This window comes from Vombatus ursinus, unplaced genomic scaffold (assembly GCF_900497805.2).
Source record: "Vombatus ursinus unplaced genomic scaffold, bare-nosed wombat genome assembly UNPS02014778.1, whole genome shotgun sequence".
In the NCBI taxonomy this organism is placed as follows: Eukaryota; Metazoa; Chordata; class Mammalia; order Diprotodontia; family Vombatidae; genus Vombatus; species Vombatus ursinus.
The window spans coordinates 48,688,561-48,716,055 of record NW_020954556.1 but is presented as its reverse complement, the minus strand read 5'-3'; the positions used below and the strand labels follow the sequence as shown (position 1 = coordinate 48,716,055).

The 27,495-nt window shown below is 37.0% G+C and overlaps 1 protein-coding gene and 1 pseudogene across 4 annotated transcripts in view; one reads left to right on the top strand and one right to left on the bottom strand.

The window, feature by feature from the left end:
- SRBD1 (S1 RNA binding domain 1) overlaps positions 1–27,495 on the bottom strand; it is a 320,284-nt gene that overhangs the window by 243,876 nt on the left and 48,913 nt on the right. For all 4 annotated transcript variants that reach the window (XM_027865580.1, XM_027865578.1, XM_027865581.1 and 1 more), the window contains one exon: positions 11,610–11,713. In XM_027865580.1, the coding sequence (XP_027721381.1) occupies positions 11,610–11,713 (104 nt within the window). The remainder of the gene's footprint in view (positions 1–11,609; positions 11,714–27,495) is intronic.
- On the top strand, positions 1,614–2,261 carry LOC114045523 (annotated as a pseudogene).

Below are 27,495 nucleotides of genomic sequence, written 5' to 3'. Positions count from 1 at the left end.
AAAGAAAGAAAGAAAGAAAGAAAGAAAGAAAGAAAGAAAGAAAGAAAAACCACTGACCTGGAAAATAGATGGGGGACAGATAATTTTTAAATTATTGGACTACTTGAAAAGCCATTATCAAAGAAAGAGCCTTTACATCATATTACAAAAAACTATCAAGTAAAACTGCCCCAAAATCTTAGATCCAGAGGATAAAATAAAAATTGAAAGAATCCACCCATTGCTTCCTGAAAGAGATCCCAAAATGAAACCTCCCAGGAACATTATAGCCATATTTCAGAGCTCCTAGGACAAAGAGAAAATACCTCAAGCAGCCAGAAAGAAACAATTCAAACATCATGGAGCCACAGTCAGGATCACACAAAATTTAGCAGCTTCCACATTAAAGGAGTGGAGGACTTGGAATATGGTAGTCCAGAAGGCAAAGTAGCTAGGATTACAACCAAGAATCATCTACCCAGAAAAACTAAGTATAATCCTTCAGGGACAAAAAATGGACATGTAATGAAATGGAGGACTTTCAAGCACTCCTGATAAAAAGACCAGAACTGAACAGAAAAATTGACATTCAAACACAAGACTCAAGAGAAGCATAAAAAGGTAAACACAAAATAGTAATCACAAGGGATTCAATAAAGGTAAACTGTTTATATTCCTATACGGGAGACAATACATGTAACTCCTAAGAAATTTACTATTAAGGCAGTTAAAAGGAGTTTAAATGGACAGAGGACATGGGTATGACTCAATTATGTTGGCATGACCTCCAAAAAAAAATTAAGGGGGGAGAAAAGGGAAGGGAGAGGTAGAATGGGGAAAATTTTCTCACATGAAAGAGGTAGGCAGGGAAGAACTTTAACAACAGAGAGGAAAATGGGGGAGGGAAGGGAGGGATGCCTGGCCGTGCTTGAACCTGACTCTCCGAATTGATTCAAAGAAGGAAGAATAAATGTATATACTCAACTGTGAATAAAAATATAACATTCCCAATAAGGAAATAGAAGGGGAAGAAGATAAGAGAAAGAGGAAGATGATAGAAGAGAGGATGAAGGGAGGCAGGAGTTAAAAGCAAAACAGACTTGTTGAAGGCAGACAGGATAAAAAGAGAGAACAAGGAAGAAACAGAAGATAATAGGAGAGGGAGAAATACACAGTAATCATAATTGTGAATATGAATTACAACAAGCTCACCCATAAAATTGAAGCATATAGAATAGACTAGAAACTAGAATCCAACAGTATGTTTACAAGAGACACACTTGAAACTGAAAGATATACACAGAGTTAAAATAAAGTGCTGGAGCAAAATCTAATTTGCTTCAACTGAACTAAAAAAGGCAGGGGTAGCAATAATGATCTCAGACAAAGCAAGAGCAAAACCAGACTTAATTAAATTAAATAATCAGGGAAACTTCATTTTACTAAAAGGTACCATACCAAGGCTTCTTAAACTGGGGGATTCCACAGAGGGTCCCGATCTACAGTTTAAGAAGCACTGAAGGGGAGCATTAAGAAGGGGCAAGGACGGGGGGGTGGGGTTTGAAGGTGGCTTGCAGTCAGTTGCGCCACCGGTCCACTCTTCCTTGGAGCTCCACAACAAAGGTCACCACACTATGGACACCGCCAGGGACTATGCCAAAACCCTGATAAGGCCCTTGACTTTCGTGGGATCACAAACCAAATGAGTTCTGTTAACTTCCCTCATGCATTCATCTCAGTCTTTCCGGTCTCCAGTCATGACCAAAGCAGCCAGCATGGGGTGACAGCCAACACACCGAAGGAACTCATTGCTAAGACCCTAGATGCCCTAGCAATCACTACTGGGTTGGTTACTTTAGTGTTGGAAGAAGATGACACAGTTGTGGATACCAAAGAATTCTTTCAGACCCGAGGAGATAATACACATTTCATGATCTCGGAAAAAGGACAGAAGTGGACACTGGGTCCTAAATATGTTACCCAGAAGCAAAAAAAGTCTGGAACAGCAAGAGTCACTTTAGACTTGTATAAGATGAATCCCAAAGACTTCCGCAGAAGCTTAAACGTGAAAGCCACCATGTATAGGATGTATTGTGTCCTATGAAATCAAATGTACATCTGCCAAAGCTGTGCTGAGGCACTTCTTGCAGTTTATGTCCTATGCTGCCCAAGTCACTGGATAATTTCTCATCTACACTGGGAATTACATGTTCCATGTGCTTAATGACACTGACGATTTTACTCCTGCTCTAAAACCAAGACCCAAGGGGTGGCTCCTATAGAGGGACAATGCCTTGCATTAAAGGAATTGTAGCTGGCTCTATTAGTTTCCTTCCCAATGGTAACTTTTAAATGACTGGTTTCAGGGATGCTACCTTATATTCTTAGACACATCATTTGCAGATATTTGGCCACTACTACTCAATGTGGCCAGCTTTTTGTTTCCTAGGAAATTCCTTTATACTAATGAGTCTGGAAGGAAGGGTATACACAATATGCTTTGGTGGTTTACTCACTGCAGTAGACAGGGCCCTCCATATATCATATGTGTGTCTCTGAAAGCTAGCTTTCATGTGCAATCACACAGCTAGCAAGCAAATGTAGGAAAAGTACCATTGGGTCTTCCAGTCCAGATCACTGATACCATGAAAGAAATAAAGAACCACTAACAGTTTAAAAAAAAAAATGCAGGGGCAGCTAGGTGGCATAGTGGGTAGAGCACTGGCCCTGGATTCAGGAGGACCTGAGTTCAAATCCAGCCTCAGACACAGAACACTTACTAACTGTGTGATCCTGGGCAAGTCACTTAACCCCACTGCCTAACCAAAAAAAAAAAATGCTGAAGGGGTCTCAAGTGGAAAAAGTTTAAGAAGTCCTGCCATAGACAATAAAGTAATATCAAAAATGTTCATAGCAAGTTTCTCTGATAAAGACCTCATTTCTCAAATATATACTGTGTATAGAACTAAGTCAAATTTATAAAAATAAGAGTCATTCCCAAATTGATAAATGGTGAAAAGTTATCAATGGGCAGTTTTCAGATGAAGAAATCAAAGCTATCTATAGTCACATGAAAAAATGCTCTAAATCACTCTTCATTAAAAAAAAGCAAATTGTAACTACTCTGAGGTACCCTCTCATATCTATCAGAAGTAACAAAGGCTGGAAGGGCTGAAGGAAAAATAGGGACACTAACAAACTGTTGGTGGAGTTGTAAACTGGTCCAGCTATTCTAGAAAATAATTAGGGTCTATGCCCAAAGTATAAAACTGTGCATACCCTTTGACTGAGCAATAGACATACTAAGTCTAATCCCAAAGAGATCATAGAAAAAGGAAAGGGACCTATATGTACAAAATTATTTATAGCAGCTCTTTTTATGGTGGCAAAGAATCAGAAATTGAGGGGATGCCCATCAATTGGGGAATAGCTAAACAAGTTCTGGCATATAATTGTGATGGAGTACTACTCCACTATAAGAAATGATTGGGGGAGGGGGGTTTCAGAAAAACATGACAAGACCTATATGAATTGATGCAAACTGAAGTGAGAAGAACTCAGAAATCCATGTGCACAGTAACAGCCATGCTGTCAACTGTGAAAGATTTGGCTACAATTCCGAAGGACTTGTGATGAAAAAATGCTATCTACCTCCAGAGAGAGAACTGATGAACTCCAAATGCACTGAAGTATAATTTTCTTCCGTTTTTTTAAAAATATTACTAATATGGAAATATGTTTTGCATGATTTTACACGTATAATTGCTATCATATTGCTTACCATCTCAGTGAGTAGGGTAGGAAGAAGAGAATATGAAATTAAAAAAGAAAAGAATATTAAAAATAAATAAATAATAAATTGAGAACAACACATCAACCATGGCAAGACTGTATCTAAATATAACTTGCTCCCACTTTGTGAGAACACCTTAACAACTTTCTTTTCTAGATATTCAATAACCATCCCTTTAATAATGTGCTCTATAATTTTAATTAGAAACAAAGTTCACAGGCCGATAATTTGCTGATTCTATTCTCAGTCAATGAGCAGTTAGTACCTACTATGTGGTAAGCACTAAGCTAAGCGTTGGGGACACAAAGCAAGGCAAATTAATGCAGAGAGGAAATATCAAAAAGGAAAAAATATTTGTATCAAATTTCTCCAATAAATGGTATCTAAGAAATACAAACAATATATAGACATATGTGCTATCTAATATACAATTTATACTAATAGCCATTTCCCAAAATATAAGGGGATCAAAGGATACAAACAATTTTCAAAAGAATAACTGCAAAGTATTCACAATTAGATGAAAGAATGTTCCAAATCACTAATAAAAAAAGAAATCCAACTTGAAGTTTTGATTCACACCCTGCAAATTAGCAAAAATGACAATAAATGGCAATGGTCAATGTTTGAGGGGTTGTGGAATGATAGACACACCAAGACATTGTTGGCTGAGCTACGTAGTAGTACAATCATTGGGGAAAGCAATTTAGAATTATGCAAATCAAGTAACTAAAATGTCCAAACCCTTTGAACTACAGACTCCATTACTGTGCTTATAACTGAAGGAATCAATCAATAAGAAGACAATCCCCATATATATCTAGTTATTTATAGCAATATTTTTTGTTATAGCTAAGATGGGAAACAAAGTAGATGTCCATAAATTAGGGAATGGCTAAACAAATTATGGTACATGAATGTAATAGAGTACTACTGTGCTGAAAGAAATGATGTAAACAATTAATACAGAGAAGCATGGAAAGTTCTGTATGAACTGATGTAGAGTGCAGTAAGCAGAGCAAACACACACAGTAACTACAACAACGTAAACAGAATAAAACTGTGCATACATACCCTTTGACCCAGCAATACCACATCTAGGTCTATACCCCAGAGTGATCATAAAAATGGGAAAAGGATGCACATGTACAAAGATATTTGCGGGAACTCTTTTTGTGATAGCCTAGAATTGGAAATTGAGGGGATGCCCATTAATTGGGGAATGGATGAACAAGTTTTGGTATATGAATGTAGTGGAATACTATTGTGCTCTAAGAAATGATGAGTAGGTGAACTTCAGAAAAACCTGGAAAGATTTATATGAACTGATGCTGAGTGAAGTGAGCAGAACGAGAAGAACATTGTCCACAGGAAAAGCCATGTGTGATGACTAACTTTAAAAGACTTGGCTCTTCTTAGCAATGCAAGGATCTAAGACAACTCCAAAAGACTCATGATGAAAAATGCTGTATATATCCAGAGAAAGAACTATGGAGTCTAGTGGCAGCTAGATGGCACAGTGGATAGAGTACCAGCCCTGGAGTCAGGAGGACCTCAGTTCAAATCCAGCCTCAGACACTTGACACTTACTAGCTGTGTGACCCTGGACAAGTCACTTAACACCACTGCCTATCCAAGAAAAAAAAAAAGGGAACTATGGAGACTGAATGCAAATCAAACCATACTATTTGATCTCCTTTTTTCTTTTGTTGTTTTGTTTTGTTTCTTCCTTCTCATGGTTCCTCTCATTGGTTCTAATACTTTTTTAGAACATGACTAATGTGAAAATATGTTTAATATGAATGTATATGTAAAGCTTATATCAGACTGCATGCCATCTTGGGGAATGGGGAGGGGAGGGAAGGGGAGAGAATTGAAAACTCAAAAGCCTATGGAAAATAAATAAATAAATGAAAATGGGGCAGCTAGGTGGTACAGTGGATACAGCACCAGTGCGGAAGTCAGGAGGACCTGAGTTCAAATCTGGCCTCAGACCAAACACTTGACACTAGCTGTGTGACCCTGGGCAAGTCACTTAACCCCAATTGCCTAAAAATAAACAAAAATTTAAAAAAGCCTGTGGAAGTGAATGTTGAAAACTAAAAATAAATAAATTTAAATTTTTTTAAAACAATGTAAATAGAATAACACACCAAAAAATCAAAAGTAAAAGTAACAAAATTATAAATATTGAGCAAGATTCTAATGAAGAAATGAGAGGATACTCTGAATCTACTCCTTCATAGAGGGGAAAGTCTATAGATATTACATATTGCACATGTTTTCAAACTTTTTCAATGTATCAATCTCTTGTGCTGATTGGTTTTCCTCTCTAAAAAATACTTTTTGTTATATGAGATGTCTCTCTGAGAGAGAAAAGTAGGACATACTTGGGATAATTATGATGATGCAAGAAACAGAAAACATCAATAAAAACTTATTTTTTTAAAAAAAAGTAGTCTTTGCACTCAAGGAGATCACAGTTGATTGGGGGAAGACCATGCAAAATTATATACAAACAAGCTATATAAAGGACAAATTTGAAACAGTCAACAGAAGGAAGGCATGAGAATTAAGGGGAATCAGGAAAGGTTTCATGCAGAAGGTGAAATTTCAACTGAGACTTGAAGAAAGACTGGTCAGGAGGCAGAGATGAGGAAGGAGAAAATTCCAGGCATGGGAGACAGCCAGAGAAAGTGCACAGTCCAAAGATGGACTATCTCCTGCAAGGTACAGCAAGGAAAGCAATGTCACGAGATGAAAAAGTACTTCAGAGAGAGATGTAAGAAAACTGGAAAGGTAGGAGGGGGCCAGCTTATAAAGGGTTTTAAATGACAAACAGAAGATTTTATATTTTATTCTGGAAGCGATAAGAATCCACTGGAGTTTATCAAATGAAGGAGGAAGAAGGTATGACATGTAAGAATTGTACTTTAAGATCAGTTGACAGCTGAATGAAGGATGGATTGGAGTGGTAAGAGACTTAAGACAGGGAGACCTACCATCAGGCTGTTGTAATTAGTCCAGAGTAAGGTGACAGAGGCCTGCATCTCAGAAGTAGCAGTGTCAGAAGAAAAAGGGGCGAATACAAGAGATGTTGCAAAGGTGAATCGGACAGATGTAAACTGGATACAGGAATGAAAGATAGGAAGGAGTCAAGGATGATGTGCAGGTTTCAAGTCTGGGGAACTGGGAAAAAGATGATGTCCTTAACAGTAACAGGGAAATTTTTTTGGTGTGGGAGAGGTTTTAGGGGGAAGATAACGAGTTCGGTTTGGACATGAGTTTAATAAGACTATGGCATATCCAGTTTGAGATGTCTAAGAGGCAGCTGGAGATGTGAGACTGGAGGTCTCGATGAGTAGATTTTCCTAAAAACTGTGACATTTGACTTTGTCATATCTTACATGAATTCTCCTGTTTCCCATGATCTTTCAAATATCACTGAAGGTGACATTTATCACATCTACCAGTTATTTCAGTACCCAAGTATGTAGTCATTCTATTCCAAGTAACTGTAACAAAATTATCTACATCGTTACACATCTTTGTAAGTAAAAAGAGGAACAAAATAAGAAAGTAGCAGCTCAGCCATTTTCAGGTTATACAATCATGGTCCCATCCATCCTGAGTAGCAGTCCTAGGTTTTCTTTGATCCTCTTCTTTTTCCCAATTTAAAGAAAGAAAAAGAAACCTGGTTATCAATAGCTTTCCTCTCAGTTCACTCTGAGCTTGAGCACTTCTGACGCTATTCTTATTTTATCATACCATGCTTCTATTATATTCATCCTTTTTCCATGTCCCTTCATTTACCTTTTGTATATCCTTTTTTTTTTCCAAGCAAAAAAAGCATTTATTAATCACCTGCTATATGGTAAACACTATGCTAAGTGTCAGAGATATGCAGGAAGAGACGTGGTGATATGAAGAGTTACAATGATAGTGGGTGAAGCCACAGAGCAGATGACTGACACACTCTTTCCAGAAGCAACTACTGTGCCCAATACACAGTAATCAATTCGATTTATTTACATTCTTTCAGTGTCAGGCTCAGTGCCACACTGTACTTTTAGATAGGATACTCAGCTCTTGATACTAAACTGGGTTCCTGGACTGACCTCCCCATTCCATGCTTAGAGCCCTTCCTCTCAGATCTTGGAGGCTGAGTTCTAGATCTTTGGAGTCCACGATAGCATCTCATAACAGAGGGCTTGAGACCTTGGGGCCCTGAGGTGTCTTGATAAGAGTATGGCTGCACAAAGACTGGTCTGCTTCCAGTCCTTTCCACGATCCATGATGCAGGTTTCTGACTATCCTGGTGCTTTTTTCAGGGGAGCCCACTGTTCTTGCTCCTTCCAGATATAGAAACTTACAGGTTATACATGGTTCTCACATGGTTCTGGTAGGGCTGAGAGGATTCCAGATTATTTGGCTGCACTGGCTTGACTGGTAGGCTCCTTTTCCTACTGACTTCTGGGTTGGAAGAAATCACTTGCTTTCTCAGTGCTTTTCTTTCTTTCTTTCTATCTTTTTTTTTTTTTGCTTTTTGGTGAGGCAATCAGGGTTACATAATTTGCCGAGGGTCACACAGCTAGTAAATGTCAAGTGTCTGAAGCCACATTTGAACTCAGGTCCTCCTGACTCCAAGGCCAAAGCTCTATACACTGTGCCACCTAGCTGCCCTATCTCAGTGCGTTTCTTAATCATTTTTCAATCTGATGTAATTTTTAGGTTCTTGCAAGGAGCAGGCATGTGGGAAGCCATCTTAGCCAGAAGTCAACTACACAACTTTGAAAAAACTATGTTGGTTGGGGACTTCTCTTTGCATTCACATAGGTCTCTTCAGACAATTCCCATTTTTATTCCTCAAAATCAGTTTCTTTTTATTGTCAGAATGTCAACCTTTAACTTCTTACAGTAGCTTTTCCTGATAAGACTTCCACTATAGAACTTTAATCCATTCTTCAGCTTGTAAAATGTATTCTTTCCAAACAGAGAAAGCTTATCTTTCTGTCTTTCAAGTCCTTCTTTATCAACAAGCTCTAGTAGGGAATGAACCTGTGTCACATCCACCAAGTCCTGCCTGTTGGTGAGAAACAGATCCAGAATAGAATTGCCATGTAGCTTCCTTCAAATTTTGAGGAAAGAAATTATTATTAAGGTAAGTCAAGAAATTATCTATAATAACTTTGGCAGAGGTCCTGATAATGCCATTCATCCTCTCCCTGTTATGACACTTGTCCTGTGCTAGTCACGAATTCTTCCCTTAGGAATCGTGATGCTATAATTCAATCAGTTCAACAGTATACTGCACTCACCCTTGAATTCTCTTTGCCCTTAGTTCTATCACAGCTCATCACTTTCTAAATGCCAAATAGGGATTCGCAGCTACCTCTACCTTTTCTGTTCCTACTGTGCACTACTTCAAATTCACAGGAAGAGCTAAGCTGGTCCTTCTACTTAGCAAAATCAGCATCTCTACCAGTACCAAAGGAGTAAGGGCTATAGAGGCACAGGAACTCAGTTCAAATAATACCTCTAACAATTACAACCTGTGTGACTTTGGGAAAGTCACTTGACTTCCTCTGGCCTCAGTTTTCTCATCCGTAAAAGAAAAGTTTTGGACAAGTTTGTCTCTATGGTCCTCTCTGGTTCCAGATCTTTGTACTTTCTCCAGTCCCTCCTGGGAGCTACCCCTTTGATCACTCCCCACTCTTCCTCTAATCTCTTTTTATCCAATTGCTCCTTCCCTACCACCTACCAACATGATCTCCCACTCTTAGAAAATCTTCACTTGATACTACTATTCCCACAAGCTATCTTTCTATATGATTTTTGCCTCCTAGAAAAACCTGCCTATGATGATTGCCTCCACTTTCTTTTCCTCCTTCCCACTTACCTTTTAAACTCTTACAATCTTTCTTCTAACAATGCCACTCAATTAAAACACATCTCTCTAAGATATATACATGATGTGGGAATTATTACTATTAACATAATTAGTACTATTACTATTATTACTATTAATACGGCACTTAAAAGCTTGTTGTTGTTGTTCAGTCATTTTTAGCTGTGTTCAACTCTGTATGACCCCATTTGGGGTTTTCTTGGCAAAGGTACTAGAGTGGTTTGCCATTTCCTTCTCCAGCTCATTGAAGATGAGAAACTGAGGCAAACAGGGTTAAGTGATTTGCCATGGGTCACTCTATGAGTTAAGTGCCTGAGGCCAGATTTGAACTCAAGAAGATGAGTTTCCTGACTTTAGGCCTATCTACCTATCTGCCCTACTTAAAAGTTAATAATATGCATATGTTACCTCACTGGAGTCTCACAACACTCACAATGAGGAAGGAATCCTTCCCGTTTTATAAATGAGGAAACTGAGTTTTTGCTGAGACTGAGAGAAGTTAAGTGATCTGCCCAGGGTCACACAAGTAATAAGAATAATAAGAATCTGAGGTAGAATGTGAACTCAGGTCTTCTTGACTCCTGATTTCCCATCTACTGCACCTCATCTCTACCATTAGCATGCCTCTTTTAGGCATGAGATAGCTTGTGCACAGGCCGAGAGATAAGACACAGAATGCTGCATGTGAGGAACATCAAGAAAGCCAGTTTTGGCTGGATTTTTAAGTACCAGAAGGGTACCCGGAAAGGTAGGCCACAGCCACATTGTGAGAAGGTTAAACGCCAGGCAGAAAAAATTTGCTAGAGGTAAGTAGGAGGCACTAGAATTTATTAGGCAGGGGAGCAACATGATCTGACCACCAAGTCTTGGATTTCAATTGTCATTTAGATGTAGATGACTCCTAAATTTACACAGCCAGCTCTCATCATTCTGAGTTTCAGTTCCACATTACCACCTACATACATACCAAACTCAAAAATGTCCAAAACAAAATCTCTAATCGTTCCTCCAGAACTACCCCTTTTCCTAACTTCACAATTTCTTTCAAGAGAATCACTATCCTTCCAGTCTCTCAGGTTCACAAAATAGGAGTTATCTTATACTCTTTATTTTCCTTTAGCCCTATATCCAATCAGTTGCCCAGACCTATCAATTCTGACTCCACATCTCACTTTCCTTCTCTACACTCACAAAATTACTACCCATCAGGCTGACCACCTTGTACCTTGGACTGTTAAGACTACCTTCTTTCTTAATGGCAGGAATTATTTTATTCTAGTCATTCTATCCCTAGCACCTAGTTCAGCACCTAACACATAGCTGGTGCTTCATAAATGCTTGCTGAATTGAAATCATTATCCAGATGACTGAAATTCCCAATCACTACTATCTCACACTTCTGTAACAAGTTTATGATTGGTTTCCCAAATTCCTCATCTTCATTCCTGTCCATGCAGTCTGTTGTATACTTTGATAAAATTACTTATTTCCCCATCAATCACACCAATGTTCTGTTGTTTTGAATCTCCAAAGCTTAGCACACTACCTGGCCCACAGTGGCATTTAATAAACATTTATTGACTATCTCACCCAAGTATAATTTAATAAACAGTGTAAACTTACCTCCCCCAATGTATATAACTTAAAATTTTAATGCCCCACACAAACATACACAAATATAAAGTAGTACTAGTTTAGAAGTTTTTCCTCGCAGAAAAATGACCAAAACATATCTATAAAGTCAAAAGATCATCTTCATTACAAAATTTAAAGAAAAAAGTACACTGAGTCATTCAGACATTTATGTTACATAGTTTTAAATTAAAGTTTTGGTTCAAACAACACCTTAAAGCATTAAGACCCTGAAGGTATTTTACAGGATGGTGCTAAAAAGGAGAGAGAGAATGTTATAAAAATCAGCAGACAGACCTGTTCTGGATACACCAACTACAGAATTCATTCTTCACACTATCTGGAATGTTGACCTTCACTGTCAGGATCTTCAAATTTTCCCCTCGGTTAATGGCCAGAATCTGAGTGCAAACATAAATGGCAAAGACAGATGACAAACAAAATATATAAAGGATAAACTTATTAAGTCAACATTTATGAAAGATTATCTGTCTGACATTCTGCCACAAAGCAGGTCACTCATTTGGAAAATAGTTAACTAAGTACTACTCCTTTTTCCCAAAATGTATCTCAGTAATCAATCAATAAGCATTATTAAATGAACTGATGACTACAGTCATACCATAGTTCTTACAGTTAGTACTTCTGTTATATTTAATAGTTGACTCATGATAAAGTCACATGCACAGAGACTGAAATTACTGAATAAATTATTAAATAAAATGCTTTTTTACCTAGGTCCCTCTCATTTAGAATTATAACAAAATCCAAATTTGTTATCAGCATGACAGGGTCTAAAATGAAACTTATTTTTTCCTAAGCTATCAAAAAAAATATTAGCTAAGAAAATAAAAACATTTAAAAAATTCCAAAAGGAATGTTTAAATTTTGGAATATGTTCTCATTCTTAAACCTGCCTAATGCACGCATTTACTTAAAACATTTCACATGATCTTTACAAAACATGTTTAATTGTTGATTTAAACAGGTCCACTGAGAACTTCTAGCAAGCAAGCATTCTGTTAGCATACTTAAAAGTTATTATAAAAAAGTTACTTATGAGTATCTGAAAATATTAAACAAGGATTTCTTTAAACTAGTCTATATTCATAGTATTCCTTAATTCATACTGATTGTCTCCAAAAATATAGAGCTTTAACTACAACCAACTTCTCCCCCTAGTAAATTCAAGTGGATATTTTGAACACGCTTATGCAAAACCATCAAATCACAATATTCCAACAAGAAAAGGAAACTTATACATTCCATTTCTATACAAGAGCCTAAGCGGTATAATGTAATATCTAACAAAAACAGCCAAATAAAAAAATTTGTTCCATAGGTCTGAAAAAAAGGTTGGAAAAGAGAAGTAAAAGTTTTACTTTTGTAATATTCAAAACCAAAACAAGCCCACAAATATGAAACAAATTCTCATTACATTTGATGAACCAAGAATTTTAAAAAAAAAAAGTCCTTCTTAAACAAATTGAGAAACAGCACCCATTGGAAATTTTAAAAGTTACTTTCTCCTCACATCTCCTCCCCCACAAAAAAGTTATTAAAAATTGACATTCTAGAAGTACTTTATTTTCCCAGTCCTGTGCATTGTGAAGATTTAGCATCCTGTGTCAATCACAAACTTTAATTCAATCACTAGCTAACTCAGACATGTCACATATGTTAAATACAATGGTTTTAAATGCCTTCAGGCCATAGAACCCATTTATATTAAACAGCTTTCCTGACATACCAGTCCTGACACATCCTTGAACAAACTAAGCTTGTAATAAAAATTTTATGTGAAATATTAAAGCACTGAGTAAACTGCCAAAGCAGTATTGAAAATTCAGCTTTTAACTAATCAAAACTATTCAGGTTTATTCTTAAATATCACATTAGTAACTCTTAAAAAAAGTCCAGAAAAAATACCAAATCTAATACAGAATAAAACTGTTAATAACAATCCTGGCAATATGGTTATAGGTCCCTGTTTTCACTAAAACCTCCTACTTCACTAGGCAGTATTGTGTTTTGAACTACAAATTATCAAGTAAAACTTCAAGGAATTAACAAATTATTTTAAAAGTTTAATGTACAAATTTGGCTATATCGTTATAAAAACAGTGTAAACCCCAAACAGAATTGCAATGATTTTACATAAAGTTTACGGAGAAACAGACCTAATATACTAAAGAAAAGAGGCTCTGTCTTATCTTTGTCATCTCCAATCGCCTATAAGAGACCTCTCATATATCTGTTAAATTAATTCATGATGTATAACATCATATAAAAGTTTTACCTATCAATCAGCATAAGATAAAGACAAAAAGCTATTGATAATAATATTACATATGTAAAACAAAAGCGTTGTAAAAATTTTCATTATATCTTCAAAGTAGGGGCAATATGAAGGAAAAGCTATATTCATCAACAAATATTTATCAAGTCCTTACTAGATACAGAGTACTGTGCTAGGCATTGTAATTGATAACAAAGAACACAACCTCTACCCTCAAAGAGAATACAGTTGATGGGGAGATAAAAGATAACCACAAGGAAAATTAAAAACCACAGGAGATAAAAGGCAAGTAAAAAATAAGAGAGACGTCAAAAAGGCAATAAAAGCAAGGTTCAATGTGTTTCTAAATAGCAGGAAATTTTTTTTTCATGTTCCTTATAGGATCATTCTATAACAATCTGTTACTTTCTGGCGCCACCAGATGGCACTCCTGTGTCTGCAGGGGAAAATGCTAACATGTCAAAACAGCAAATCTGTGACAAATTAACCAATTTAAAAAATTTTAATTAGAAGACAGGTCTGAACCCAGTTCATCAAACTCAAAACTGAAAAGGAGTGGTATCTTCTATCATATCACTGAAAAGTAGTCATTCAGACTGCACAAACACCTCTAGTGAACTAGGAACCTACTGCAGGGCAGCCAATTTCATTTGGAGGTAGTTCAAATAATTTGAAGCTTTTACTTACATTAAATCTTATTATGTTTCTCTGCATATTCTGCCCACCGCTCCTGGTAGAAACAAGTTTAATCTCTATTCCACAAAGCAGAACTTCAAATACTTAAAGAAAACTAACTTTACTGCACAAATTTTTTCATTTACAGATGAAAAATGGCCAGGTCCATTAATCAGTATTTATATGGAATTGTTTCAAGTGATTTTACCATCCTGTGTGCCCTCATCTGAACACACATCACCTTGTCAATGACAATACTCAAATAAGAAAAGTAACACATAACATTACTGGCGTGGTTCCAATAACGCACAATACACAAAAATGCCATTATTCTGGGCACTGTGAAGCCATTAATGAATCCTGATTACAATAATTTGGTTTGGCCCTGATGACAAACAGTTGACTTATATCAAGCTTACAAATCATTAAAACCCTGAGATCCTTTTCATGACGTGACCTAGGTATATGCTCCCCATTATATGAATTGCACAATTGGTTTCCATGAGTAGGATTTTATAGTTATGCTTATTAAATTTCATCTCATTAGATCCAACCTATCAAAATTAAATTCACCAAACTTATTAAGCACCTATATGCAGAACATTATGCTTGATAATGAGGGAGACATTAGCTAGCATAGTAATAGTTGGCATTTACATCCCATTTTAAGCTTTGCAAAGTGCTTTATGTGTACTATCTCATTTGAAGGGAGAGGAGGGGAAGTAGGGGAGGATATGAGAGAAGACAGGAGAGGAAAGAGGAAGGTAGGTTGGTTTAGATCCAAACTAATCAGGTTTTGCTTGCCTTCTCAATGGGCATAGGAAAGGCTAGATGACGGGAGATAATCTGGAACTCAGAATTTTAGAAAAATGAATGCTAACAATAAATAAACAATGAACTGTGTGCAGCCTAGTCACAGTGAATAATCTTTCTCATATTTATAGTTTTAGATTTAAAATTTTGCATCAATAAGAAATACTAGTTTATGGTTTTCTGTTTTGGCTCTCCCTGCTTTAGGTATCAAGACTATAACTGCATCATAGAATTAATTTAGTAAGATTTCTTATTCTGCTACTTTTGCAAAAGTTTATAAATAAATCAAATCACAATTTTAACTTGAATGTTTTACTGAATTTTATTGTGAATCAACTGGGATAGGGGGAGAAGTGGAAGGAGTCTTTGTGGTTTAATTTCTTCCTCTGAAAACTGGGTCATCTAATTTCCAATTTCTTGTTCTGTTAATCTTGGTGGGTATTTTGTGTTTTATAAATATTCATTGATTTAAGTTGTTGGTTTTACTGTCACAAAGGTAGATAAAATTATTCTAATATTCTTTACTTCTTTTCAAACTATCATTGAGTTTTTCCATTTTGATTCTGATAATTTGGTTTTTATTCTTTTTTAAAAAAAGAAATAACCTAATGGCTCATCTATTTTGCTGGGGGGGTTTTAAGCTCCTGATTTTATTTATTAAGTCAATCATTTCTTTGTTTTCAATTTTTGTTTTAAATTTTGTTCACCTCTTCCTTGATTTTCAAGATTTCTACTTTGGGACTCAGTTCAGGTTGCCCTATAGCGACAGAAGACTAAATACCAAAATGAAAGAAGACAAAATAGTAATCTTAATATAACTAGCTGTAAAGGAAATGTGGCAGCTAGGTAGTGCAACAGGTAAAGGACTATCCCTGGAGTCAGGAAGACCTGAGCTGAAATTTGGCCTCAAATACTTACTAGCTGTGCAATCCTGGGCAAGTCACTTAACCAATATCACTAATTCAGATCAACCTGTCAGACAGTAGTGTTTCCAAGAAATCATTCATTATGACCAAGTTTTTATTATACCATTATTACTAGGGATGCAAGGATGATTCAATATTAGGAAAATAAGCAATATAACTGTTAAAAAAAAATCAAAAATCACATGATTACCTCAACAAATTATGGAAAACCCATGACAAAATGAAGATATGGCATGCAATGGAGATATGGTAGAACATTTTACAATAAATGTGGGAATAAGGTAAGGATGCCCACTTTCCCCCATAATTGTGAAAATGTTAGCAATAAGACAAGAGAAATTAAAGTCACAAAAATAGGTAAAGAGGAAATAAAAGTATCCTTAGTTGCTAATTTTATGTTTCTATACTTAGAAAATCATATGGGTTCAGCAAAGATACTGAGATAAGTAACAGATTCAGAAAAGTTGCAAGCCACAAAAAGTCACCCCTTAAAAACCAACTGCATTATTTCTATATAAAAATAATAAAAATCAAAGAGGCAACAATAGAATGGGGAGATCTCATTCCAAATAATACAAAATACATAAATCATCTAAAAATTGGCTTACCAAAGCACACAAAAGATTTTTACGTAATCAATTACAAAGTGCTCCTTAAACAAATAAATAACTTAAATGGCTGGAAGAATATTTGTTGCTCATGGCAGGGTTATGCCAACATGTTAAAAATAACAATACAATCACAGTTAATTTGTACTTTTAATACAATGCCAATTAAATTATCAAATAAATACTTTATAAAACTTGAAAAAACTAGAATACAATTCATTTGTGGGGAGGAGATATATATCAAGAAAAATGATGAAAAGAAATGGAGATGAAAGGGAAACAGTAGTCATCAAAACCAACTGATATTGGTTAAAAAATAAAGAGGTAGATCAATGGAATAAACCATAGAAATGGGAGAGTAAGAAACAATGGAATTCAATAACCTCATGTCCAATAAACTGGAAGAAAATTACTTAGGAAAGAACTCTCTATTTTATTGAAAAAGAAACAAAGAAGCCCCAGGAATTTACTGAGTAAGGGGATGAAAAATTCGGATCTGCCTCTTTAAGAAAATCACTTTGGTAGCACAGTGCAGGATGAATTAAAATAGGGAAAGACTTGAGGGTGGGAGACCAATCAGGAAGCTATTATAATATTGTGTGCAGGGGTGGTGAGGGCTTGAACTAAGATAGTAGCCAGCTGGACTACTACTTTAGTGGTGCATTGGTCATGCATCGGTCAGTCTGTCTGTCTGTGCCTGTGTCTCTCTCTCACTCTCTCTCTCTCTCTCTATCCTGTTTTGGCCAGAAACCTTGAGGGTCTTCCCCTCCCAGATTGTAAAGGGCTTAGCACAGTGTCTGATAAATAGTAGGTGCTATATAAATGCTAGCTATTATTATTATTATTAGATAATAATGTCTATTTTGGAGAAGTTGAGTTTGTGATGAGTATAGAATATCAACTTCCAAACGTCTAAAGAGCAATTGTAAATGTGGGTTCGGAAGACAGAGTGGAGCTGGATATGTAGATGTGGAATTCATCAACATGTGAATTAAAGCCATAGAAGTTGATCTCTCACTAAGAATGATTATAAAGAGATAAGAGAAGAGAGCCTACCAGAGAGCCTTGCAGAACTCCAGGGATATAATATTGATAGTGAACCACCAAAGAAGAGTGATCATTATCAGCTAGACAGGCAGGTTAACCAGTAGAAAACAGTGTCATGGAAGCCCAGAGAGAAGAGAAGGTGGTCACCAGTAAGATTTAGCAATTGATAACTGTAGAGAGAATAGTTTCCAACATGTAATGAAGTCAGAAGCCAGACTGCAAAGGAATGAGAAATGAAAGAAGAAAAAATAGAGAGAAATTACAGTTGTGAAAATGTGAAAAATGATTAGTAATAACCAATATCTTAGAGAGGTTCAGAGCTCTCCCTCCTTCTTCCAAAGTCCTGACTTTTAGTTCAGTTTTTCTGGAGAAGGACATTATTGATAACAAGATGGCACAGTCTCTCCTTATCCTGATCACACACCACCAAGTTTGCAAGCAATTTAATCTAAAGTAGGGAAGCCCACAGTGTTCTACTCAAGCTTGGTTGGAAACAGATTCTTCTGTTTAGATAGCACAAGGCTGGGAGTGGTCTGGTATAGTTGCGAGTGAGTGGTGGTTTCTCAGTAAAACAATAAAATAATGATGGAGTGACATCAGCCCCTATTGGAAGGGTATATAAACTGTGCAGCCTAATTCCAAAAGTGAGCTCAGTAGCAGACTACAGTTTTCATGCATTCATATGCATGCCTGCCCACTCTGACAGAAATAAATACCTGTACACTCTAATTCTGTTTGTCTTTCTCAAACCAAACTCTAGAGGTTGACACAATCAACTTTCTACAGTGGAGTGAGAAAAGGAGAGGGGATGCTCATGCTAGTGAATTTTTTTTTTTTAAAGACAAGGAAGAGTTGGGCATATCTGAAGGAAAGAGAGAAGAAATTAGTACGTAGGGAAAAACTAAAGATTCAAGGGAGGGAGGGGGGAAACAGCAAGTTGTACTCATCCCTTTCTTCCTGCTTTCTAGACTAAAAACCTTTTATCCTTTTGTCTCTTTCCTTCTTCAACAAAACACCTAAGAACACAAGCTATTCATCCTCAGGACCTCTATTTTTATTATTTAGCTCCCTCAATGCCCTAAGAAAACATTAAGGTCCTGAAGAAACACTTATTTCTCCTCTGCCTTAGTAGAATGAAGCCATAGTCAAGATGACACAAGATTTGGCAGCTAGAGCAAAAAGCTTGGAAGGGAAAAAGTTAGGATTACAACCACGCAAAACTGAGTATAATGCAAGAGAGGAAAAAATAGATATTTAATGAAATAAAAGACTTCCAAGGCTTCCTGATGAAAAGACAATAAAATAGAAAACAAAACCCAAGAGAAGGCATAAAAAGGTAAACATAAGGGAAAAATCATAAGAAACATATTAAGGTAAAATTGTTTGTGTTGAGGTCTGAAAGGTTTAGAGACCCCTTGAAGACCAGAGTACAGGACAGGATCATCTGGAATGAATTCACAGACTCAAGCATTCTTTAAGTCAAGGTGGCAAAGATTTATTGTTATGCTATACAGTGGGCAAGAATTCTCAAGGAATCTGCCATGGTGGGCAGAGCTCCTTAGGGAACTTGCAACCTAAAAGGAATTATGCTAAAGCTTATATAGGAAAAGTAGTGGATTATGTGCCAAGTATGCTAATTAGGTGATAATATACAACTATGTCACTCACTACTGGAAACCCACAGGGAGGGAGGTTTCCTAAGGGGTGTGCTTTTGGTTTGTTACGTCTGAAATAAGACAGCTTCAGGAGTTGATATTTATAACTTGACCTTTGGATCATGTATGATAACTGGGAATTAGTACATGATAATTTTGTTGATACAAGATAGGACAAGGGAAATTCTACTGAGGTCAGCTTGTTTTTGTTTGCCTCACCGGACCCACTCATGATTATTGCCAGAGATAGGGTCCTTGGGCTGGAGGGAAACTGCCAGGGATAGTGTTTCTGAGGTTAGACAGAAACTGGGATCCAAGCACCCCATCATTTGCATTCCCAAATGGGAAGATGACACATGTAACTCCTAAGAAGTCTATCATCATTTGGGCAGTGGGAAAGACTCAATTTAGAGAGAACAGATACGAATCTATTATGTTAGCATGCTCTTAAAAGGAAAAGGTAAGGGTGAGAAAAAGGGATATACTAGGAGAGAAAGGAAAGAGAAAGAAAAAGAAAAACAAAGTAAATTATTTCACATAAAAGGCATGGGAAGAAAAGTTTTTACAATGAGGAGGAAGATGGGGGGAATAGGTAACATTTGAACCTCATTCTCATCTGAACAGGTTCAAGGAAGAAAGCATGCGTATGTGATGGGGTATGGGCCCAAGCCAACACCTTTGCCCTTTACTCCAAAAAAATTTGGGTCCCATTTGTTTGAGGGGGGAAATGTTAGGGTACAACCTCTAGGAACACCCCCCTCCCAACTCTCCTTGAGTTTCCTCCTTTTCCCACAAGATGAAGTCTTTGACATTCGCCTTAGGCATCATTCCAGTAATCCTCTCAACTGCCTTTCACAGGTGGCTATGCCCAATATCCTAATTCCATTACCTCTGACCCAGCCCAACCTTCACTGTCTGTTACCACCTCTCTATGGCCCCAGGCCACTTCCCACCCTAGATCCTATCTAGAATCCATTCCACCTCCCAGTCACTCCCATCAAGATCCTCCCTAGACTCCTCCTCCAGTCACCCCAGCCTACTGGCCACTCCCAGATCATTCCCACAGTCTTTCTGTATATAAGGTCTATCCTGACTCCATTAAGGGGCTCAGATTCTTAAAACTTAGCCAATGGCTGAGATTCACTCTAGCCCACCCAACAAGCATCACAAATGTTCAGATTCCTTAAGAGTCTGGTCAACATGGCAAATCTTTAATAAACCTGGTCTTTGGCTGAAAGAAAGTTTTGGTCAAATTCATCCAGGCACCACCCGTGTTTCTTGCTCTCGTTATTTTGGGGTCCCAGTGATGGGGTTGGGATCTGGGCCCCAGAAAGGAAAAACCCTAGACTTTCCCACATGGCCAAATCTCTGGCGTTAGCCTGAGGCTATAATCTCTTTGAGGCTATAATAAGGCCAGCTGATGGAATTATTTTTTCTGACCACTGCTTCCTTCAATCTACTACCTCTTCCCTTTCTCCTTTCCTTTTGGGTAAGACGAATTTCTATGCTGTACTGTGTGTGCATATGGTGAGGTTTAGGGGCATAGGGTGCTGGTGATGCAGTTTAGAGGTTCAGGGGTCCTGGGACCCCAAAATCACAACACATGGGTCCTGCCCGAAAGAATTCAACCAAGCCTTCTTTCAGCCAAAGACAAGGTTTATTAAAACATCGATCATACACCTCCAGAATATGCCAAGATATTTTTAGCTGTTCTAACTTTCCCTGTAACCTCCATGAAGGAGGATTCAGAGGTGCAGAGGTAAGCCTCAGGGAACCAAAAAGCAACTGCAGTTTCCCCAATTCCCTCACGTTGAGGGAATTAACAGAGTTGAGCGTGCACTTCTGTCCTTGTCCTCTATGGTGCGGAAGGTGTACCCAGGTCCATGGCCTCGAACTGACCCAGTGGACCAAGAGCCTGAGAGCGTCAGGCCGAGTGCGAGACAGTCTCATAACTGTCTGCCTGAAAAGCACCTCCAAGCCTTGGCACCTGGAGAGTGACCCCAACTGCAGAGCAGGAAAGGGAGGGGGAGGAGGCTTACATACCTTCCAGTCTTGGCTGGAGAAGAACTTGGGGGCAGGCAGTTTCCCTGTATGGGCCACCAAAATGATGCGGTTTAGGGGTTCAGGGGTCCTGGGACCCAAAATCACAAACGCGGGTCCCGCCTGAAAGAATTCGACCCAATCCTTCTTTCAGCCAAAGACAAGGTTTATTAGACCGTCTCTCATATTGGGCAGACTCTTAAGGAGTCTGAACATTAGTAAGCTGTGGCTAGATTAGAAGAATCTGAGCAGTGGCTACATTTTAAGAATCTAAGCATCTTAATGGAGACAAGATGGACCTTATATACAGAAAGCCTGTGGGAGGGATCTAGGAGTGGCCAAGTAGTCTATGAGGTAACAAAATTCCAGGGACCTGGACCACAAGGCCAAGGGAGAATGGAGCCTAGCTAGGATTAAGGGTGGGAAATGGCCAGGGGCCATAGGGAGGTAAGACAATGGAAGGGAGATTACAAAAACAAATGTTAAAAATTGTTTTTACATGGAATTGGGGAAAAAATAAAATGTTAAATAAATATATTTTTAAAAACCTTTAAAAAAAATAAATGAATCAAAGAACAAATCATGGAAGCAATGAATAATTTTATCAAGGAGAGTAATAACAATGAGACAAGATCCTATGAGGAAAACCTACAGGAATATCACAGCAAGATTCTGAAACTCCCAGCTCAAGGAGAAAATATTATGAGCAACAAGAAAAAAACAATTCAAATATGGCAGAGCCACAATTAGGATCACAGAATACCTCATAATGGGTACACTAAAAGACCGCAGGTCTTAGAATAATATATATTGAAGACCAAAGAACTGGGGTTTCTGCCAAAAATATCATATCCTGTAAGGTAAGCATAATCCTAAAGCAAAAAAAAATGGATATTTAATGAATTGTCAGACTTTCAGGATTTTGTTACAAAAAGATCTGAAATCAATAGAAAATTTGACATACAAGATCCAAGAAAAATAGAAGGTAACATCAATGACTAATTACAAGGGACTCAACAAGGGCAGACTGTTCACTTTTTATACGAGGAAATGTAAATTGTATGTCTAAAATTGTTATTAGTAAATGGGTAGTTAAAAAGAAAGATTGGGGTAGAGTTGAATACGATGTGATACCAAAAAGCAAACCACCACAAAAAAAGATAAAAAGAGTAATTATTGGGGCAGCTAGATGGCGCAGTGGATAGAGCGCCGGCCCTGAAGTCAGGAGTACCTGAGTTCAAATTCAGACTCAGACCAAACACTTGACACTTACTAGCTGTGTGACCTTGGGCAAGTCACTTAACCCCAATTGCCTTAAAAAAAAAAAAAAAGAGTAATTATCCTCTACAAATGAAGTGCAAAAGGAAGAAGTGACACAGAGGAATTAGATAGGGGAGGAGAGCTGGTAGTTCTGGAACCCTACTCTCATTGCAAATGGGCTAAGAGGGAATGATGCATATATATCTAGAAGGGCACAAAAGTCTTCTAAATTTAGAAAGAAATATAAGGCTTAAGGAATAGGGAGGGGGAAGAAGACAAAGGAGGGATTTTAGGATGGGAGGTATCTTTGGGGGGGTAGGTTAAGTAACAGGAGGGCAAGGTAGCAGGTAGAAGTAAAGTAGAAGAGTCAAAAGGGATAGGAAATAGGAGAGACACACAAATATAAAATAAAGATCAAGAGTAGAATTTATGAGGGAAAAAAAGCAGGGCAAGTAATCATGATCTCAGACAAAGTAAAAGCTAAAATAGACTCAATCAGAAGAGAAAAAAAGGGAACTACATTATGTCAGCCATATTAATCAATATTTTTGTAGAAAGGTTGGAATATTGCTGTGATATAAGAAACGATGAGTTGGTGGACTTAGAAAAATAGGGAAAGAGTTGGAACTACGAAGGAAGACATTATCCACCCTCAGAGAAACAGAGCAAACAAGTATAATATGGTCTTACAAAGATGCACATCAATGTATATATCTATGTATGAGCACGATTATAGATATCTAAGTATATATATATGTGTATGGAAGTATACATATATATATTTGTGTGTACATGTGTGCATATATGTGTGTGTGCATATACATCCATGCTTATTTGTAGCCTTCATGGGGCAGGGAATGGGGGAAAAAAAGAACAAAGTAAAAAGCACACAGCAGAGAACAAAAGAAAACTTACCCGAAGCAAAAAAAAAGATGGACAGCTCAATACACAATGTGTAGTATTTATTATATAGGCTTTCTTAAAATGTAAACTTATTGTTGTATAATTTGAATCCTCTCTTACATTCTGCAGTATACTGGCAATATTTTTTTTTCTTATTCTATTTAAGTTTAATATTTAAGTTTACAATATGTTTCTTTTTCTTTTGTGACTGTGTTTTTAGTATTTAAGTTAAAAAAGAAATGAAACAACATACAAAATTAAGGGATGCAGCCAAGGCAGTGCTTAGAAGAAAATGTATATGGCTAAAAACTTACATCAATAAAATTGAAAAAAAAAAAGAGAGAAAGAAAACAGAACAATGAATTACACATGCAACTAAAAAAACTAGAAAACACAACAAATTAAAAATCCCCAGTTAAACACCAAATTGGAAACTCTGAAAATCAAAGATTAATAAAATTGAAAGAAAATTATTGAATAAATAAAAGTAGAAGATGGTTTTATGAAAAAAAAAAAAACAAATAAACTATTGGTGAATTTGATTTTAAAAAAGGAAGAAGAATAATTTTTGCAGTTGTTTCCCATGCTTGAAACGCTCTCCCTCCTCAGCTCTAACTACTGACCTCCCTGGCTTCCTTTAAGTACCACCTGAAATCACACCTCCTACAGGAAGCTTTCCCTAACTCCTCTTAATTTCAGCGCTTACCCTCTTCTAATTATTTCCTATTTCTCCTGTATAGAGCTTGCTTTGTATTATATTTGTTTGCATGTTGTCTCCCCATTCGACTGAAAGATCCTTGAGGGCAGTAATTGTCCTTTGCTACCCCCAGCACAACGCCTGACACATATCAGGTGCTTAATAAATGTTTATTCATTGACTGATGGACTGAAAGTAGAATTTTCCTGTACAATAACTGGCGACATGGCAAATAAGACTGCTAAACTTGGAGTTGAGACGACTCAATTTCAAGTTTTGGATGACTTGATATATATAACAGGTATTGGATTTTTTGCCTGTCAATGGGTAGGGAAGTTCTTTTGGTTCTTCTAAGCTATAAATCCCACATCATCAACAATTTTAAGGAAATTTTCTCTTTATACAATTTTTTGCATGTTGTCTCCTCAATCAGAAGGTGAGCTTCTTAAAAAGGCAGGAACCTGTTTTGCACATCCTGTATCTTCAGCATAGTCCCTGGCACATAGTAAGCATCTAACAAATGTTTATTGACTAACACCTCAAACCGGAAATCCTCTCAACCACTCTCAACAAGTCCAAAACAGAATGCATTACCCTCACTTTCTTCCCCACTTTCTAATTACTGTCAATAGAACCATTATCCTCTCAAGTCACCCAGACTCTCAACCTTACTATCTTCCTCAAATCCTCTTACACTCACCCTTATCCAACCTTTGGTCAAATCTTGTTTCTATCTATCTCTCACATACACCCTGTTCTCTCTACTCTCACTGCCATCATCCATCACCCACCATCTCTTCTCAGGACTATTGCAGTAGTCTTCGAATTGGTCTCCATGCCTCAAGTCCTTCCCTAGTCTAATCCATCCTCCACTTTAGTCACCAAGGTGATCTTCCCAAAGCCTAGATCTGACCACATCACTAGCCCTACCCTCCACTCAGTAAATTCCAGTAACTCTCCATTGCCTTGAGCATTAAATGTAAAATCCTCTGGTACCTAAAGTCCTTCACAACCTGACTCCATCCTACCTTTTCAGTCTTCTTATATTTTTCTTCCTCCTACATACACTCTACCATCTGACTACTTGCTTTTCTACTCAGGTTCAACACTCCATGCCTTTGCACTAGTTCTCTCCCATGACTACAATGATGTCCCTCCTTACTCCCAGCTTCCCTGGCCAACTACGAGCAGATTCTAACAAAATTATTCTAAAAGGTGTACATGAATTTCATTTATGACGTTGAAGATCTCAGTGAAGAAATCTGCAAACTTTAAGACTTAATTCAGAAGGTACAAATGACCAGAAAAGTGGCCTGTTGTGTGCAACCGATAAGAATAGTTTCTGCCTGAGAGAGTAGATTTCTGAAGAGGGCAACATTACTCAACTAAAAACCCACATTCTATATGAGGCCTCCCCCTCTCCAAAGTCCCTTCCTTCTGAGATTACCTTCCATTTATATTGTATATATCTTGTACAAACACATGTATTTGTATGTTGTCTTCCCTATAAGGTAAGCTTCTTGAAAACCAGGACCATTCTCTGTATCTGCTACACTTAGCACAGTATCTGGCATACACTAAAGGTTAAATAAATGCTTGTTGATTGACTAATTTGTCTAGGCAAAACATTCCTAGTTCCTTCGGGGAATTTTTATAAAGCATGAATTTTAACATGATTTTCAGTCCTCTCACCATCCTATCCTAGTGGCAACATTCCTCAAATGAATTTGTAGATTTACCATCATACCAATCAAAATATTTCCTCAAAGCCCACTGCATAGAATCAGATAAAATGATAATTAAGTGTATGGAAGGATATGCAGGAAGAAAAAGAACTGGGATATAGATATCTTAAGACAGGGGACTGGACTTGAACATATGACAGAGTTACTAAAGAAAAGATACAAAATTTTGCAACAATTTTGATGATGATAAAGAAAAATTTTTGAAAGAATTATCAGTATTAGAATCAAAGAGAAGATTTGCAGAGTTGACTGAATATGTGATAAACTTAGAAATCATTGGGAATGAGTTCCTCAATTTTCTGCTATAATTGTCATGGTGACTTAACTAGAGCAGCATAGAACACAGTTAACGAACCAATCACCAGTAAATCTTCGCAAAATTACTTTAAAATAATAATTTCATTTTTTAATGTTGAAGATCTCAGTGAAGAAGTATCTAAACCATAAAATTTAATTCAGAAGGTACGAACGACCAGAAAAGTGGCTAGTTGCATAAGACTCATGGAAATATTCTCTACCTGAGATAGTAGATTTCTGAAGAGGGCAACATTTACTGTGTGTGGATTTGGGTTTCTCCTCTTCATTTGCAAGCTAACATTCCAGAAAAGGTTGTGTTAAATTCTCGTTTTGAGCAATATCTATAGTCAATCCTATGAAAAAGAATTGAAAACAACCATTTATGGTGTTTTATATTCTCAAACACTTGAAAGAAACATTTCAGAAACAAAATTACATATATAAGTTTCTTTACAAATATTTTTTCTGTGACTCATAAATTTAATTTGTTAATTTTGATCAAGACATCTAACAGTTAATTCTGATTCTTTAATTTGGTTGGATACCTTATCTAATCAGGAATCAGAAAGACCAGAGTGAATCTTAAGATATTTGCTAATTATATGACCCTGGGTAAACCATTAACATCTCCAAGTATAAATCCACAAGATTGTGGTAAGAATCATATAAATTAACATATGAGAAGCACTTTACCAACCTTAAAGTACTATAAAAATGCTAACTATAAATATTATTGTATGACTACTAATCACTTTCAAATGGTTTTATCTAGTCTGTGAAGAAAAAAGAAAAAGAAAAGAAAACACGGGGGAGGGGGAATCTATAGTAAAAGTAGATGATAAAAATGTCACTCAAAATCTACAAAGAACTGACAGAATTGTATAAAATTAAGGTCTATTCCCCCAATAGATAAATGGTCAAAGAATACGAACAGGCAATTTTTCAAAAAAAAAAGCAACAACAACAACAAACAAGTAATTACTAACTAAAAACTGATCAAAATGCAAATTAAAACAATTCTGAGATATCATCTTATACTCATTATTAGCCAAGATGTTTAAAACAGAGGCAGCAAGGTGGTGCAGTGGATTGAGCATTGGCCCTGGAGTCAGGAGGACCTGAGTTCAAATCCAGTCTCAGAACAGACACTTGACACTTACTAACTGTGTGACCCTGGGCAAGTCACTTAACCCCAATTGCCTTGCAAAAAAAAAAAAA